The sequence below is a fragment of the Triturus cristatus genome, chromosome 9 (genome assembly GCF_964204655.1).
Source record: "Triturus cristatus chromosome 9, aTriCri1.1, whole genome shotgun sequence".
NCBI lineage: Eukaryota > Metazoa > Chordata > Amphibia > Caudata > Salamandridae > Triturus > Triturus cristatus.
Genome location: NC_140592.1, coordinates 42,214,943 through 42,233,308, shown reverse-complemented (window position 1 = coordinate 42,233,308; position 18,366 = coordinate 42,214,943). Strand labels below are relative to the sequence as shown.

General features: G+C 47.0%; 1 protein-coding gene across 2 annotated transcripts in view; it reads left to right on the top strand.

The window, feature by feature from the left end:
- The window catches only part of ARIH2 (ariadne RBR E3 ubiquitin protein ligase 2), a 282,679-nt gene that overhangs the window by 202,281 nt on the left and 62,032 nt on the right, over positions 1-18,366 (top strand). For both annotated transcript variants that reach the window (XM_085624353.1, XM_085624352.1), the window contains 2 exons: positions 7,209-7,360; positions 16,041-16,184. In XM_085624353.1, the coding sequence (XP_085480479.1) occupies positions 7,209-7,360; positions 16,041-16,184 (296 nt within the window). The remainder of the gene's footprint in view (positions 1-7,208; positions 7,361-16,040; positions 16,185-18,366) is intronic.

The following is an 18,366-nucleotide window of genomic DNA, read 5'->3' as shown; positions in this document are numbered from 1 at the left end:
GGCAGGTGCAGGAATGAGTCAACCACCTCCATTTCTGAATGAGTTAGGGGAACCTGATATACCATGGAGGAGATGGGTTGGGATTTTCAAATCTTATTTAATCGCCATTGGCGGAGGAAACTTTTCCAATATAAGGAAGCAGCATATTTTATTACACAACTTAGGAGTGCAAGGAAGGAAAGTATACGAGGATGTCACAGGGAGACTGGTTGAGGATGAACCTTTGGAGGAGGATGAAGGGGTGGATGTGTACGAGTACACTTTAAGGAAGTTGGGGGAGCACTTCAAGGTAAAAATTAATGTGGTCTTAGAGAGACACAAGTTTTTCAAACGTAGTCAAAAGAAAGATGAAAAAGTCTCATCGTTCATAGCTGTGTTGAGAGGCATGTCAGCCACATGTGAGTTTGGGGCTCTTACAGATTCGCTTATAAGGGACCAATTGGTGAGATGTACTAATGATGGGAAAGTGCAAGAGGAGCTGCTCACTAGAAACCCCGATCTGGAGGAGGCCATTAGTATAGCCAAGGGGTTAGAACACACGGCACAGTGCATGAAAGAAATGAAAATTGGAGAGGCAGGGAAGGAAAGTGCAGAACACAAGGAGGGGTCGGCCACCGAAGCTGTGTGTGTGGTGGAACAAAAACATAAAGAGGTGGTAAATAAGAAGACTAATAGCTTACAATGCTTTAGATGTGGTAGCCATAATCATTTAGCGAACAACTGGAAGTGTCCAGCTAGAAATATTGTATGTAGGAAATGCAACAAGAGAGGACATTTCTCAAAAGTGTGCAATGTGTTTACACCTAAAGTGCATATGGTTGAAAGCAATGAGATGGACGAAGCCACTGAAAAGAGTTATATTTTTCAAATTGAGGGGGAGAGCAAGGAAGACAATACGGTATATCCCACATGTGAGATTAAACTGGATGATGTGGGGATTAAGGTTTATGCGGATTCTTGCTCGCCATTTACACTTGTAGAAAAAAAAGTGTTTGATGAAAAATTTGGTAATCACGGCATGAGGTTAGAAAGTCCAGACATTTCTCCTTCAGGTTACAATAAGATCCCTATACCACTAGAGGGCATGGTGAGGATGAGGATCTCATTCAAAGACAGGCACACAGTGGGGAAGGTGTACATTGCAAAGGAGGGGTCCAGCCTGCTGGGATGGAAACACCAGAAAGAGTTGGGTATTAAGCTAGATCCCAACAACAGAGAACAGGTATTGCTCATGGAAACACATGGGGATAGTGCAGGACTCATCAAGAACTACCCTGAAGTTTTCAGTGCGGAGCTGGGGTTACTTAAGAACTATATGCACAAAATAGTACTGAAAGAAGGGGCAAAACCTGTAATTCACAGAACGAGATCAGTACCGTTGTTAATGAGAGAACCGTTGAGGATGGAATTAGAGAAATTGGCAAGACAAGGGGTCATCAAGGAGATTGAGAGCTCAGCATGGTTGGCGCCCATTGTCATCACGACAAAGGACAGTGGTAAGAGCATTAGGCTCTGTGTGGACTTGAGAGCTCTCAATAGTAGCATAGTGGTGGACAGACACCCCTTGCCCAGAATACATGAAATGTTAAGTACTTTGCAGGGAGCGAAAGTGTTTAGTGTCTTGGACCTAGCATCCGCTTACCATCAAATAAGATTGCACCCAGAATCACAGCCGTTGACGGCTTTTACGACTCCTTTTGGTAACTTCAAGTTTCTAAGAATGCCGTTTGGTCTGGCATCGGCAGCATCGGCGTTCCAAAGAGCCATGCAGCATGTGTTAAAGGATTGCCAGAAGTGCATGTGCTTCCAGGACGATATACTGATTTATGGGACAAGTGAGGAGGAGCATAAAATGAATGCTGAAAGGGTTCTAGGAAGATTGAAGGAGGTTGGTTTCACCACAAAGGAGAGCAAATGCAAGGTGGGGGTCACATCAGTAGAATATTTGGGTCACATAATATCGGAAGAAGGAATCAAACCCAAGTACAGCCTGGTGGAAGCAGTAAGGAGGGCGCCTACACCGAAGAACAACGAAGAAGTGATTTCATTCCTCGGTCTGGCGGAATATATGGCAAAGTTCATCAAGAATTTTGCCATGATGGCCCAACCTTTGAGAGAAATGCTTAAAAAAAATAATGAGTTCACCTGGGAGAAGGAACAGGAAGAGGCTATAAGAAACATAAAGGAAGCCATTGCCACGGCCCCGTACATTGGTAATTTCGATGTAAAGAAAGACACTATGATTACCACGGATGCTAGCAGCAAAGGAATAGGGGCAATGCTGTCACAAAGAACGGAGGAGGGTGTGAAGGTAGTGGCGTTTGCTTCAAGGTCCTTGACAGCTGCAGAGTCTAATTATTCAACCATCGAGAAGGAAGCATTGGCGGTTTATTGGTCAATCAAGCACTTCAATTTTTATGTGTGGGGCATGCCATTTGAAGTATACACGGACCACAAACCTCTTGTGGGGTTGTTTGCAAAGAAAGATTTGGAGAACGTAACACCAAGGATTGCAAAATGGATCCTTGGACTGCAAGGTTTTAACTACAAGGTAGGATTTGTCCCAGGACAACAAAATAAAGTGGCAGACTTTCTCTCAAGATCACCTATGGAAAAACCGTTGGAAAAGGAAATGGTGATGGAGGTGAAGATCCCCGCAGTGGCAAGAGAGGAATGGGATCAGCATATGGACCAGGACAGTATCCTAGGTGAGGTGAAAGGGTTGGTGAGGAAAGGATGGCCTAACAGGTGCAGGGACCTGCCAGAAAACATTCAACCGTTCTGGAATGTAAGGAATGATTTGTCCATTGAGGGAAGAATACTGCTTAAGTCAGGGAAAATCGTACCTCCTGAGGGTTTAAGGTCCAAAATAATCGATCTCACCCATGAGGGTCATATGGGCAGAAGCATGTGCAAGGCACGCCTGAGAGCGGATTACTGGTTCCCAGGAATGGATCAGTTAATGGAGGACAAGGTGAAAGACTGTTTTGCGTGTAGCATGAGTGACAAGTCAAGAAGCATAAGACACGCTCCACTTCTTCCTGTAGAAATCCCAATGGTACCATGGGACAAATTGGGGCTTGACATTACGGGGCCCATTCGGGCCAAAGGACCACAGGAGTGCTACCTTTTGGTAATCATTGATTACTATTCGAACTGGATAACCTGTAAATTCGTGAATTCCATCAACACCAGGTCTCTGATAGAGTTCATGAGCGAGGTATTTTCTAAAGAAGGGATTCCCTCTTCTCTCGTCACGGACAATGGTGTACAGTTTGTGTCGGAGGAGATGAGAGAGTTCCTGGAAGACATGTCTGTAACACACGTGCGCACACCTCTTTATTGCCCCAAAGCCAATGGGAAGGTAGAGAGAGCGAACAGGATGTTAAAAGAATGCATACAACTGGCGAACAATTCAGGGTTGGCCATTGAACCTGCCATTAGAGACATGCTCTGGGCTTACCACACTACACCCAGTCTCTCAACGGGTCATACACCCTTTGAACTGTTGAGGGGAAGGAAGGCAGGATCGAAATTGTCCCCCAATTGGTTGTGTCCAAAAGAGTTGGGGGAAGTCGACAAAGAGGAATTAAGGGACAGAACAGTGGTCCGACAAGGGAAATACAAGGAGTGGTATGACAGAAAGTGGGGGGTCAAGGAGAGATCCTTTATTCCAGGGCAAAGGGTGCACATCCGGAAACCTGAGGTCATGAGAGGTAAAGGGGGAAAGTATTACCCCCAGGGAAGAATTAAGGAAGTCAAGAGAAATGTGGTTGTCATGGAGGATGGGAAGAAATGGAGCATGGACAGGGTGGCTGGAGATGTGAGGGAAAGGCCCCGCGGTGAAGGCACCAGGGGACAAGGTAATGAAGAGAGGGTGGATGTGGCACAACAGAGGAGAGGGGACAGGCAAAAGAACGCTCCCAGCTGGCACCAGCACTATAGCATGGGGAGGTAGACTTCACTCCTTTGTTTCTTCCCTAGGAGTCCTCCATGGGGCCCCGGTACATCCAGTTAGTTTGTAATTGTTTTCACTTCTCCCCTTGGTCCAAGCAGTCCTCGCTGCACCGTTGGTATGGGGGGAAGATGTGTTGTAATTTCTCCCACTTGGTACAGGCCATGCACCCCCGCCCCTTTTATGCCATTGGTACAGCCGTGGAATGTTGGTAGGAAGGCCACCTTAGAATGTTGATGAGGTTACCTTCACTCACCCTGACTAGCCTGCATGACCTACAAGCTGGGGATGCTGTTGTGTTATTACTTAATAAAGAGATTGATAACTTTCACCTGCGTGACTCTTCACTACAGGGTTCTCTCTTCAAACAGTGAAATGGTGGTTTTTCAGCTACTGCCCCTCCAGATGTAAACATTGGGGATGACTGTCTTCCTCTAGCCCTGCGGAAAGCCCTACTACCCCAGGCAGCTCGAAATTGATAGAACAAAGACTTAATGGAAGTGTTGAATTTAATTTAGACCTTCAGATGCAACCACCTGGGACAGACGTAGAGGCCACTGCCTATGGGCCAGCCCAAAGGTGGCTAAGATGCAGACATTTAAATATTAAACTTGACCCTCGATTTGTATTTGTTATGAGCCGTTAGGAGAAACAGGTTTAGTAAGTAGATAATGGGTATCACTCTAAAGGGTCTGCTGGCATGAGAAACTGAGAAGGTATACCTATGGGAGTATTAAATGGGCACCACAGGTGGAGGCCCATAGTGTCAATCCATGAAAACCTAACCTGGAACCCTAAGAATATAATTGAAAAATTACTATTGGACTTCTCTGGGCATACCAGGCGCAGTCAAGTCACAGACTTGTGAATATCAAACAGATCTGCAATAGTGGGCCTCTAGGTCAACCGAAGAGTGTCTGAAACTCAGCTGTGGATTATTAAATATACCACACAGTAGTTTCCCAGTGCTGTAAACCATTGAGCAACTAAGGCCCTATGAATATTAAATACCCTAGATTTCACCCAAAGAGATCAGACGAGGAGCAGCTAAGTGGCAGCATCACATGATTAAATAAACACCATACTTGTGATTCCATGGAGTCATCCAAAATTCTTTGAGGGTGCAGCCCTTTGACCATTAGACACCTCATTAATGGCCTACAGGCTCAAGCCGAAGAGCAGCTAATGCTTAGCTTTAAGGATATTAAATGTTCACCGTACTAGTGACCCTATGACAGTCAACCCATGTGTGGTTGGGCTCAGCCATGGAAATATTACATTGATGCCAAACTAGTGGGTCTAAGGGTTCAAATTGGTGGAAGCAAATCCTCCTTTGAGGTCCATCTTCAAGCTCCAGCTGAGAGAATGTTTTGGATTAAGAAAGAAACTTAGAAATGCAGGAAAAGTGAAAGGACAGGAATTCTGGCCCATCGCACATCCACTTGCTAACCTGTGCAGATAGCAAGGTTACTTGATCAGCTGGTTCCAGGTCAGCAAAAAAACATTTGTGGTCTTTGTTATTACATCATTGATTTCAGGTGAGCTAGTCCAATTGGCTTAATTAAAATGAACCAGAAGTAAGACTCCCAGGATGCACTATTATGTTCGCTCCAAACCCAGTACTGAAAAAGTTGTGTTTCTTTGACATGGAGCGATCTGGTTTCCCTGCACAGGAAGTTGCCCTTAATTTCTCCTCCCTGTAACTGGGTGTCTTAAGTAGGGTGTGGTAAAAATAGATAATGGTCAATGATCATGTCACTCTTTAAGGGCCAGTCTGACTCTTCCTGCTGTAGAATTGTTTGGTTTAAGGAGGCAAATGGAGCAAAAGAAAGCAAAATGGCACAGAAAAGAAGTAGCAACAGATCTAGTAAACATAGTTCCTGGATCAGAGACTACGCCTATGCCAAGGGTGAAAACGTACTTTTAAGTAAGTCAATCAGATTGTCTGACATGTCTTAAAAACCACACAGTTATTTGTGAGTTAACATGGACACTGGCGCTTGGCATTAGTTGGCAAAATGCATTCTGTAGGAATCTGGGAAATACACAAACGTCATTTCACTCCATTCTCTCAAGAAGAAAAAATATGGTTCTGGAGTTTTCCTCAATCCACCCACATTTGTGGTTTTGATGACTTTATGAAAATTGGGCAGAGGTGAGATTTAGCAGACATTCTGATGGCTTCTGGGCCTGCTCTAATGCATTAAATCATCAGATTGTTTCTTGTGGGATTCTGGTATTTTTTCTTTTTTTTCAGGAGGTTGTTCTTCCAGTTGATCCCTTGCATTTTCTTAGAGAAACTTTACAACACCTCGTCCAGCTGCTTCTTGCAAACAGCTTTCCTGTTACTCACTCAGTGCACAAAAGATGTGCACAGGTATCTTTGCTGTTTAGTTGTTTTTTTTTAAAGTCCGAAAACTGATTTCATTCTGCAAGCTACATTTCCATATGTACTCTGGCTGCACTCAAGCCTGTTGGGCCATAGTAACCGCACTCTTTCCCAGTTTGCAGACTCACACAGATCTATGAATGCCTGGTTGCAAAAATGACTTTACCTAAAATACTCCATATTAGAGATGCTGTCTTAAGGGGTTCTTCTCCCACCCTCTGTTGTCAATCTTTGGGCAATTCCTTCCCATCCTCTGCTCGTATTGGCTACTAAGTTCAAGAGCTTCAGTATAACCTTTTCATTTAACCTCACCATTACACCACACGCCTATAAAGCTGCTGTATAGACTACGCTCACATGATAGCCTAACTGATGCAAAAGCATCAAATGTGTAGTTTTTCACACAAAGCTGTAGAGCCTCACTGTATATCTATAAATGAAACTTTTGTAGGTTCTTACTGGCCCCACTTAACCAATGTCCTTGTTTTTGTGTTCTCACCTTATACATTTTCTTCTGTCCCTTCCTTCATCAGCCTTTTGATAAACCACGTTATAGCTATAATAACTTGCAGTGTATTTGTGACTGATTGAAAAAAAATATGAATAATGGAACAGGATTTTTATGTATGCGACTCTAACCCAGAAAGAGACTTTTAGAAGCCTTTGCTTTTATGCTGAGGAACATCTTCCAAGCGGCTGGCAGGGGTCTCTTGGTTGTGGATAACAATCAGAAGGTTTATAAATACCCCAGCATGTCTTCCCTCCCTTCCTTTTTTCATCTGTGAAATCTTTTTCTGAAAATCTGGCTTGTCCTAAATTTGTAAAGTATTAAGCAACCTACGGTCTGTATTTTGTTCGTCCTAGATTTCTGTTGGATGTGTCTGGGAGACTGGAAGACCCACGGCAGCGAGTACTATGAATGCAGTCGGTACAAAGAGAACCCTGACATTGTAAACCAGAGCCAGCAGGCCCAGGCCAGGGAAGCCCTCAAGAAGTACTTGTTTTACTTTGAAAGGGTGAGAATCACTTGAGTCCATGTACTGCTTGACTGGAGGTTTGGATATTGTAACTGTGTGTGGAGGCAGTTGCATTTTTTGGTTCCTATTTAGATAATGTCACCATATCTACACTTTTTCAATCTTTCGTGCAATGCCATTCATCTCGATATCATGGAAATATGTTCCAGTTTTTCGCTCTTAAAAGTGAAACAATTTCTTCTCTGGCAAAACATTGTGTTTTCCCTTTACCCTATCAAACTAATGGACCCCAAATTTCCATTCTAACTCTATTTTGAAGAGTAGGAATTCAATAGAAGGTTAAGACAAAGGCCGTAATCTTAACATAAAGAGGCTCCCACGCCACACAGCCAGTTAGCTTTTACACTGTGGGAAGAATGTATCATATGCATTTGTAAAATAGCATTTATTCCATCCCCTTTATGTTAATGTTGCGTTAGATTACAGTATGTTTCTCTTCTCTGCAGGTACTTTACTCTTTATTTTCACAAGTGGTTTCTTAGAGGCATGTAGGTAATTTAGAAGTCTCTACATTTGATACATGTGTTCAAAATATGACACATTTTCTTTCTTTATGTTTTTGAATGGGTGTTGGGTTTTATGGCCATTTGCTTAAAAGAGCTACTTTTACTGCTAAGTCCCTCAGAGCTTGATAGGTCTGACTGGATAAAATGTCTTTTCTCTGGACCGTGAATGTGGTCAGGTGAGATTCGAATACTCAGTGGACTAATGTAGTCCCTGTAGAGTGCTGTGTGCAACCGAAAAACCTGATGAACCCAGTCGGCTTTTCCTCCTTACAGAGTTCAATAGAACAAATTTAAAAGAGTTGGGTAATAGTTATCTCCTATTATCAGCTCCTAGAGGGTGAGACAAATTGTAACGTGCTGTATAACTAAACTTTTATATTTTATTGTAGTTGGAATTATATACCACTTCATGTTACTGACAAGGTGCTGAAGCTTATTTGAGATGGCTAGCACACTACGCTGTGGCAGTGTATTGATGGAAGAACGTGTCTGCTGTGTGACTTATGATACGCAAAAAGAGAGGGCACCTGAGGCAGGGATACTCAGGCAGGAGATCAGGGGAAACCAGCAACACTGAAATAAATACTGTTGTGCCTAGTCGCACATGAGCCAAACAAAAAAACTACGCTCACTGGGCTTGCAGATACAATGGATATTGATATTCAATCACATGATATACATAAATAGATCACAATAATTCAACAAAGAAGATATACTTTATTATTTGTATTTGAAAGTAACACGTTAGTTAGATTCCTCACCTTAGAATATCCCCAGGCGTCCGGCTGGATCTGGAAAGATTTTTCGTCAGCAATACCCTTGCGCGTTGCTAGGCGTCGTCTGCGGCTACGCGTCCGGCATCGTGATCGCCGGGATGACGTCGTCTGAGTACTTAGAAGCCGCCCTCGCGCGCTGATGTCAGTTCTTCTTTTTTCCGCGCCAGTAAGCGCCGATCCGGGAAGAGCATACCCTTTTAGTCACTTTTTGACTAAACTTTTTTAACTCTTTTGGTTCCATTACCAGTCGACCTCGACTCTGGTGCCGGTAGGGATGCCTGGATTCAAACCGTGCGACGCCTGTCACTGCCTGATGTCGGTCACGGATCACCACCGCCGGTGTCTCTACTGCCTTGGGGCCGACCACGATGCAGAGTCGTGCCTCGAATGCCGGGCCTTGACCTCGAAGGCTAGGCGGGAGTGGTCCCGCAAGCTGCTCGAGATCCGGCAGTCTGCTCCGTGCCGCTCACGGTCCTGGTCGAGGAGGAGGTCGAGGGACCGGTCGCGGAGTTGCAGCCATCACCGCTCGTCAGGGTCAAAGTCCTCGTATTCCAGAAAGTCGAGGCACAATAAGAAGTCGTCAAAGAGGCGACATCACTCTTCTGACTCCCCTCGCCGGTCACGCGACTCGGCTGAGGGTTTGGGTGGCACCACCCGCGCGGCTCCTTCGGAGCCGCAGCAGTCACGCCGATCCCATACCCTCCGGTCCCTGGGTCTGACGCGACTCCCATCAGAGACTTCCTCGTGGCCATGAGGAGTCTGGCTCCGCCGTCGACGCCTGCCGGCGCGCCGTCAGGCCTGCAGGCTCGACTGGGAGGTTTAACGAGCCTCCGGGGCCGTCGTCTACTTCGGTCCCGATGCCGCAGGCCCCCTCGGGATCCAGGCCTGGATCCTGGTCGACCTTACGACCCCTCCGCCGGCGTCGATCCCCTTCGGTGCTGCCCCTGGCGCAGTCTTCGGACGACGTGGTCCCCAGGTTTAGGTCCGGGCCCGGCGTCGGAGCGGTGCCACCCGGTGCTGTATCCGGCGCCGATGGATAACAGGTTCATCTTCCGCCTGGCTCCGACCCTTCCACCGGTCTACCAGGAGTCGAATGATGGGGACGACTGGGAGGGGTCTGTGGACCCTCTGGCACAGCAGTGCCAGTTATCTCAGGACTGGGCAGAAGAGCTGGGGGATGCCAGTGGTCTTGACACCTCCCCTGACACTGGCTTCATCTGTCCTCCCTCCGTGGCTACGGAGGAGGGTGCTACATATTCTGTGGTGCTGCTCAAGGCGGCCGAAGCCCTCGGGCTGGAGCTCCCTGCTGTGGCCGTGAGGACTAAACTCCTCACTGAAGTGCTTCAACCGCCAGTAAGCTCCTCGAGTCTCTGCTGCGGTTCAATGAAGCACTGACCGGCGTTCTGATGGGCACCTGGTCCAAGCCCTCCACAGTCCCTCCTGTGTACCGGAACGTGGCCTGGCGCCACCGCCCCGGGTGACCTCAGCTTTGTCGGTGCACCCCACGCCCGAGAGCCTGGTTATCCAGGCCTCTACCTCCCAGACCGCCTTCCCGTCCGCTCCCCCGGATCGGGAATCCAAAAGGTTGGAACAGTTTGGGAAGAAACTGTTCTCCTTCCTTAGTTTGGGATTGCGGTCCATCAACACCGCATGCCTTTTGGACCGTTACACCCACTCCTTGTGGGATACGGTGGCGGACGTGCTGCCCCAGAGTCCGGAGGAGGCCCGGACACGGCTCGCCCAGGCTCTTCCCAAGGGGCGGGATGCGGCACGGTATTCAATCCGATGTGGGCTGGACACAGCAGACTCGCTAGGCAGGGCAGTTGCGACCACGGTGGCGATTCGTCACCACGCCTGGCTGAGATCCACGAATTTCTCCGGGGATGTCCAGAGCACCCTCATGGACATGCCCTTCGATGGCCGTTGCCTTTTTGGCGACAAAGCGGATAGTGCGCTGGAGCACTTTCAGGACTCCAGGGCTACGGCCAAGTCCTTGGGCCTCTCGGCCCGCACCCACAAACTTCTGCTTTTCGCCCCTTTCGTTGCCAAGGAAGGGGCGCCCCTTCACGTCCGTCTAGCCACAGGCCGCAGAACCAGCCTCAACGCGGACGTGGATTCCGCCGAGGCAGAGCAGGGGCACAAAGAGCCGGTCCGTCCACATCTGCCCCAGCAGCATCCACCTCAAAGCCCTCCTAGTCCGAGCTTTCAGGCCCATTCCACGCCAGTGGGAGGCAGAGTTCGCCATCACCTGCTCCACTGGCATACCATCACATCGGACAGGTGGGTGCTGCAAATCGTCCGAAGGGGCTTCTCCCTCCCCTTCGAGGCGACCCCTCCAGCCATGCCACCGCAGTACCACCGCATGTCAGGGGATCACTTGCAACTTCTGCAGGAGGAAGTTACTGCCCTCTTGGCCAAGGGGCCATCGAGCGCGTTACTGGCCCAGAAGTAGGTTGGGGTTGTTACTCCCACTACTTTCTGGTTCCCAAGAAGCGCAAAGGGGACCTACGCCCTATCTTGGACCTCAGGAGCGTCAACGCCTTCTTCCGGAAGGAGAAGTTCAAGATGCTCACCTTAGCTCAGGTTCTGGCTGCCCTAGACCCTGGAGACTGGATGGTAGCGTTGGACTTGCAGGACGCTTATTTCCACATCCCTGTTCTGTCGGCCCACCGGCGTTACCTGCGGTTCACAGTAGGCCACGAACACTTTCAGTTTACAGTGATCCCCTTCGGCCTCACCAGTGCCCCTTGGGTGTTCACGAAAGGGATGGCGGTGGTCGCAGCTCATCTGCGCAGATTAGGGGTTTCAGTCTTCCCCTATCTCGACGACTGGTTGTTGAAGGCGGGCTTGCCCCAGGCAGTCGTCTCCCACTTCCAGACTACGGCCGACCTCCTGCATTTGCTGGAGTTTTCCATCAATGTGCCGAAGTCTCATCTGAGTCCCTCCCAGAAGCTCCTCTTCATTGGAGCGGTTCTGGATTCGGTGCAGTTCCGGGTCTATCCTCCGGAACAGCGGGTTCGGGATATTCAGGCTCCGATTCTGATCTTTTTTTGCCTTTATCCCAGGTTTCGGTCAGGTTGGTGCTGCGGCTTCTGAGTCTGATGGCCTCCTGCATCCTGCTGGTACATCACGCCAGGTGGCGGATGCGGGCTCTGCAGTGGGACCTGAAGTTTCAGTGGGCCCAGCATCAGGGCAACCTGTCTGACCATGTCTTGATCTCAGAGGACACTGCAAGACAGTTGCAGTGGTGGCTCACGGACTGCGATTGGGTCAGTGGCAGATCCCTAACCCAACCAGAGCACGTAGTGGTGATGATGCATCCCTCCTGGGATGTGGGGGGCACATGGGAGAGGCGTAGATCAGAGGCCTCTGGTCTCCGGCGGAGTCCCGGCTCCATATCAACCTATTGGAGCTGCGGGCGATCCGTCTTGCACTGAAGGCATTCCTTCCCTCTGTTCGGGGGACTGTAGTGCAGGTGTTCACTGACAACACCACCGCCATGTGGTATTGCAACAAACAGGGCGGGGTGGGGTCGTGGACCCTTTGTCAGGAGGCTCTGTGCCTCTGGACCTGGCTAGAACCTTACGGCATCACCCTGGTGGTTCAACACATTGCGGGCTCTCTGAACGCCGGAGCGGACGAACTCAGCCGCCGTTGCATGATGGATCACGAATGGCGTCTGCACTCGGACGTGGCGCAAGGACACTTTCGTAAGTGGGGAGAGCCTTGGTTAGATCTATTCGCCACCGAAGAGAACTCGCAATGTCATCAGTTCTGCACGTTGAAATTTCCAAGGCGGCACGCAATCTGAGACGCTTTTCGTCACGAGTGGAGTTGCGGTCTGTTGTACGCCTTTCCGCCTATACCACTTCTGCCCAGAGTGCTGAAGAAGATCAGACGTGACCGGGCCCAAGTCATTCTTGTGGCTCCGGATTGGGCACGAAGATACTGGTATCCCAAGCTACTCAGTCTATCGATCGATCCCCTGATTCGACTGCCTCTTCAAGAGGACCTTCTGCCGCAGCAGCAGGGAACGGTCCTCCACCCGAACCTGTCCAACCTCCACCTCCATGCGTGGAGATTGAGCGGCGGCAGTTGATGCCATTTGACTTGCCTCCTGAAGTCTGTAATGTCATTCTGGCAGCCAGGCGTCCCTCCACAAAATTGGTATACACCTGCAGGTGGAACAAATTTCTGGCATGGTGCACAGCAAAGGCTGTGGATCCCCTTTCCGCCTCTCTTTCTGAGGTTCTCCTCTTTCTTCTTTCCCTGGCCCAGCAGGGCTCTGCTCTGGGCACCCTCAAGGGATACCCTTCGGCTATTTCTGCTTTCTTACGACTTCCTGATCAGCCTTCTCTTTTTAAATCCCCTGTTGTTTCTCGATTCTTTAAGGGCATTACTCACATGTTTCCTTCTGTCCCTTTCGTAATGCCTCAGTGGGATTTGAACCTAGTGTTGACCTATCTGATGTGCGCTCCCTTTGAGCCACTTCATGAATGTCCCCTTGGTCTTCTGACTCTCAAAAATGCTTTCCTGGTTGCCATCACCTCTGCTAGAAGGGTGAGTGAGCTCCAGGCTCTGTCTTCTAAGACTCCTTTCCTTTCTGTCCACACGGACAAGGTTGTTCACAGGACTCGTCCTTCCTTTCACATCGGCCAGTCTGTTACACTGCCCATCTTCTTTCCGCCTCCCTCGAAAGAGGAAGAGAGCCTCCACCGTCTGGTCCCAAAACGGGCGCTGTCCTATCTGGACCGCACGAAACAGTTCCGGGTGGACGACCAACTCTTTGTTGGCTACGTGGGCGCTAAGTAGGGGCGGGCGGTGCACAAGCGAACCATCTCTCGGTGCAAGACATTTGTCAGGCAACACCGTGCGCCTCGCTGCACACGTTTGCCAAACATTATTGCCTGGACAGCCAAGTCCGGAGAGACGGCTTCTTTGGCCTTTCCGTTCTCCAGGACTTCCTGGTGTGATCTTGGTTCGCAGACCCACCATCAGGGTTCGTATTGCTGGGGTATCTATTCTAAGGTGAGGAATCTAACTAACGTGTTTCTTTCAGATGAACAAGTTACTTGCCTTCGGTAACGATAAATCTGTAAGGAGCATTAGTTAGTTAGATTCCTCACCACCCCACCCATCCTCCCCGTTCTGCGAACCAATATCTATGGTAAGGTCATCCCTTTCAGGGCCCTAGATTCTTGGCACCAGTGTCGGTCTCTTGCATGGCTCTGCGTTCCTGGCGCGGAAAGCTATGTACAAGAACTGACGTCAGCGCGCGAGGGCGGCGTCTAAGTACTCCGATGTCATCCCAGCGATCACGACGCCGACGACTGACGCCGAGCCGCAGATGACGCCTAGCGACGCGCAAGGGTATTGCTGACGAAAAATCTTTCCGGATCCAACCTGACGCCTGGGGATATTCTAAGGTGAGGAATTTAACTAACTAATGTTTCTTACAGATATATCGTTACTGAAGGTAAGTAACTTGTTCATTGCGAGTATCCAAACAATCTAAACTAAAGATTGTATAGTCTCAACATGACAAATAAAGCAATTAATGAAAACCACGCCAAGGCACAAAATAATATATTACTATATCTTATCCCACACTTCCATACATACCGTATTCATGCCACAGACAGTTTACACATTCTAAAAACAGCAACAAAGAATAAAGAAATCTGGGAGGACCATCCCTCTAACATATCCGAGGAACTGCCTAGGATATAATGTCTGCTGTACAGAGATCGATTAGTCTCAATATTTTTATAACAGGGAGAGTTTTTGCTCAGTATTGTTGTATTATCACAATAACGTTTTATCAGTATCCTAAGTAAATACATTTCAGAGTAGAGATAAATGTATCACTACTGCAGACATTTTATATAGTGATTCTGTCTTTTGGTGGTCTCCACAACATGCGCCAACGCGCGTTTCGGTAATGACTTATAAATGAGGTTGCACGTTCTTCAGGGCGCTAAACACATGGGAGGATCAGGGAGTCTTGGTGGCCAACAGTGAACCACTTTTGTTCATATGTACAAAGTTCAGGCGCAAGGAGGATAAATGCTTTCAGTATAGAACAGGAGTAACCGGGAAGCAGCCCAAACATAGAAGGCTCCAGGGCAGGTCTTGCAAGTGGTTCTTTATATCGCAGTCCTCAGGGTAGTTATATGGAAAACAGGGTTCAAATGAATATGGACTGATACATATCCTCACAGGATAAGTAAGGGGGTCTAGAGATATCCCCCTTACTAGAGCCACCCTGACCTTTCTAGCAAATATAACTATAAACAACATGTGTGGCAACTACATGGTTATCAGTCCACACCTTCCTAAAACACTATTGCGTGGACATCCAAATAAACAAAGGAGGCACAAGTGGCACAGAAGATACTGAAGCATCTGTTTGCGATCTCAACCTCATTTCAGCACCAACTCCAAGAATGACCTGTGAAACTGCTACAAAATCAATGCACAGCATGGGAATCAAGAAAAGGATTCATGATTCAAAACAAAATGGTTGCTTACCAGTAGGAGTAGTTTTGCAGCTTGGAGATTTTATGGATTTACAGGCAACCCTCCTCCTCCCCAGAAAATAAGGTGAGACAAGGACCTTGAACAGAAAGGAAGCCAGCAAGGACACGAGGAGCCCCAAAAAGGAGAAAAAATTATCTGAAGATGGTGACCACGCACTGGGGCTTCTGGGACATACGCCTGACATCATAGCAGGGCAAATATAGCACCAAATGGCTACAAGCGATGGCCAAAAGAGGACTAAAAAGAAGATTCTGGACCCAACCGCTAGATTGTGGAATAATGCACAGCAACCATTTTGTTATTCGAAAACCTATCAATTGGCTCAAACATACTCATTTAAAAGAACTAGTTAAGGGCATGTGAAAAAGTTACTTGAAATGCAGTTAAAACACATGTTCTCCTGAAAAAGCAGTCTTCAGTTGCTAATGGAGGAAGACCCTTCTATAAAAGTGACCTTGATGCTCTGTTGGCTCATTGAAGCTCTTTTTATGTCCAGCCTAGAAACAGCAAAAATCATTGTACCATTGTGTTTTTTTACTGTGATATAACCAGATTCGACGAATACACAGTTGCTCCTTTCTTTATTATTGATTAGGAAGCACTTAAAACGTATTTTTTTCAGCCAGTAGTAGACACTGGTTTACAAACTTGTTTCCAGCTGCATCTCCGACTCACTATACATTTTTTAGTTTGAAATTGAGCCACACTAGGTGTAAAAAACGTTTTAGTAATTGTATTTTAGGTATAGTGATGTATGTCTGCCACAGCACTACATTTCTAATCCCCTTATTTTTTGGAAGCACAATTGTTAGACCTTTTTTTTTTTTGTCTTGGCAGTGGGAGAACCATAATAAGAGTTTGCAGCTGGAGGCGCAGACATACCAGCGAATTCAAGAGAAGATCCAGGAGCGTGTGATGAACAATCTGGGAACATGGATCGACTGGCAGTATCTCCAGAATGCTGCAAGACTTCTTGCAAAAGTAGGATTATTTCTTTTAAGCATTTCAGCTGCTTCCCTTTCAAGCACTTACCTAGTTAATCAGAATGTTGTATGAAACATTTGGAACTACCCTAGCACTGATAGAGTATTAGAATAGTTACCTCTTTATCATTACAGACTTCATCAGATCTGGATCTGTATTCTCCAAGTGTTTATCTTTTGGTCGGAATTGGATAAGTGTGCATTACTGCTCCTACGCAATATTGATATCACCTTTGTTGTCTTCTGCCCTGTAGCGCTGTGGCATTTCGCCTTTGCAGAAGGTCTAGAAAGCAAAGTTGCTGGGTCCTGAATATTTGTAATAGTGCTAGTGTCTAGGTCCTCAATGTTTTTTGTAGCAGTCCGGTTTGCAAGTTACTTTAGTTATATTCCAAGGTGCAAGTGCTGAAATATAATTATTTTTGGAAAGTAAAGATGAAGTAGGAGTGGAGAAAGCACTCTAGGGTTGAGGCTCAAATGATAATGTCCTACCCTGCTCTGGATGTTGCCCAGACAGAATACAAGGTGGGCATTGTAATGCCCCGTCGATATCATCCGTTTACTTTTGATACATTTGGTTAATTGTTTTTGAGCTCACTCACGTCTGTTTATTGAACTGTTGAGGAAGGAGGGTTGAAACTTGAGGGGTTGAAGTTTTCAATTTTGCCAACAGTACAAGGTCCTGGAGACATATTGAAGGAGCTTCAAAGTGAATGGAGTAAAGACGACAGTCTATCCTCATTAAGTTGTTTCCTACAATACTCTTTGAGTCTGCATCTAGGACCTTTAGCAAGAACATCCAGTCAATAAGGTTGCAAAGCGAATTTCACCAAGTAGAACACTTGAACATTCTTCCCTACATTGTCTGTAAACTATGATCTGTGGCAGTTGATTCTCTGGTCAGTATACAAGTTGACTAATCCGAATACATCGGAGCATTGCTGCCATATTCTCCCGAAGTGTTTCCTTCATTTCCACCCGCTTCTTAAATGCCATCTACTGCTGCTCAGTGAGACAACACAATTCAAAATATTAAGCATGAGCCACAAATCCCTTCAGGTGACTCCCCCGCTTTTGCTTCTGGATCACATGCCAGACTCAATATCTTTTGAATTGCCCTTTTTGAAGTTTTTAGACATCATTGATAAAATGTAACATCTCTGTGGTCCCACAGTTGTCTGCACACAGTCTTGACGGTGTACTTTCTAGGAAACTACTACCATTAACTCCATATAGCTACTCACCGCCACTTCTTCCACCAGCATCTAAGATACTGTTAACTCGATCGACAGATCTGATCCCAGCAACATTGAGCAGCAACTCATACAGCAGCGTCTTTCTCTTGGACTTCAGAACTCCAGGCAGTCCCTCCAGCAAGATTATGAATGGAGCAGTCAACATTATTAACACCGTGAACATGAAACAATCCATAGAACCCACCCAGACCACTCATTATTGTCAGTCTGGTCTACAAATGAAACTGAATTTGTCAGTCAACCCTGCCATCCCATTAATCACCCAAGTGCCGATGCTAATCATCCACCTCAGTCGCCCAAAACCTACCAAGCCATAGTACTGCTCCTTTATGGTTGCACAGTTGTAAAGTGTCTCAAGCAACAACTCAATACTCCGGCAATCTCAGCTGACTCTGATGTCAGCTTACTTTTAAACTATATCCATCTTCTCTCAAAAGCAAGGAAGAGCGTAAGACTAAAATTGCCAAATGCTCACACAAAATCCTACTAAAACAAGCCAACAGTTATGCTGCACCTTAACAGCCTTCAGGGCCATCCTCAAATCCACCAAGCAGTGCCTCACTGTCACCAGCACCACCATGATACTTCACTCAACCAGCAATTACAGTGCCATCAATAAAGTATTAATGAAAATAAGACCAGGTCCAGTGCAACCTTGTTTGCACATAGCAGGTTACTCCCATCTATCCTATCCAACTGTGCTATATTCTGAAGGAGTGCTTTCTTAAAATTGTCATCATAACGATCTTTCTAACAACTATTCGACCCTCCATTGAACCACGTATTGGGATAGCTTCGATCCAAGATCTTTAATCCACTTATCCAGAAAGCACTCACTCTCCTTAAAATAGGCAGTTAAATTTTTGTACATGGCATCTTTCCCGATCCAATTAAAGTTGTGAATTCCCGAAGGCCCTGCCAGATCAA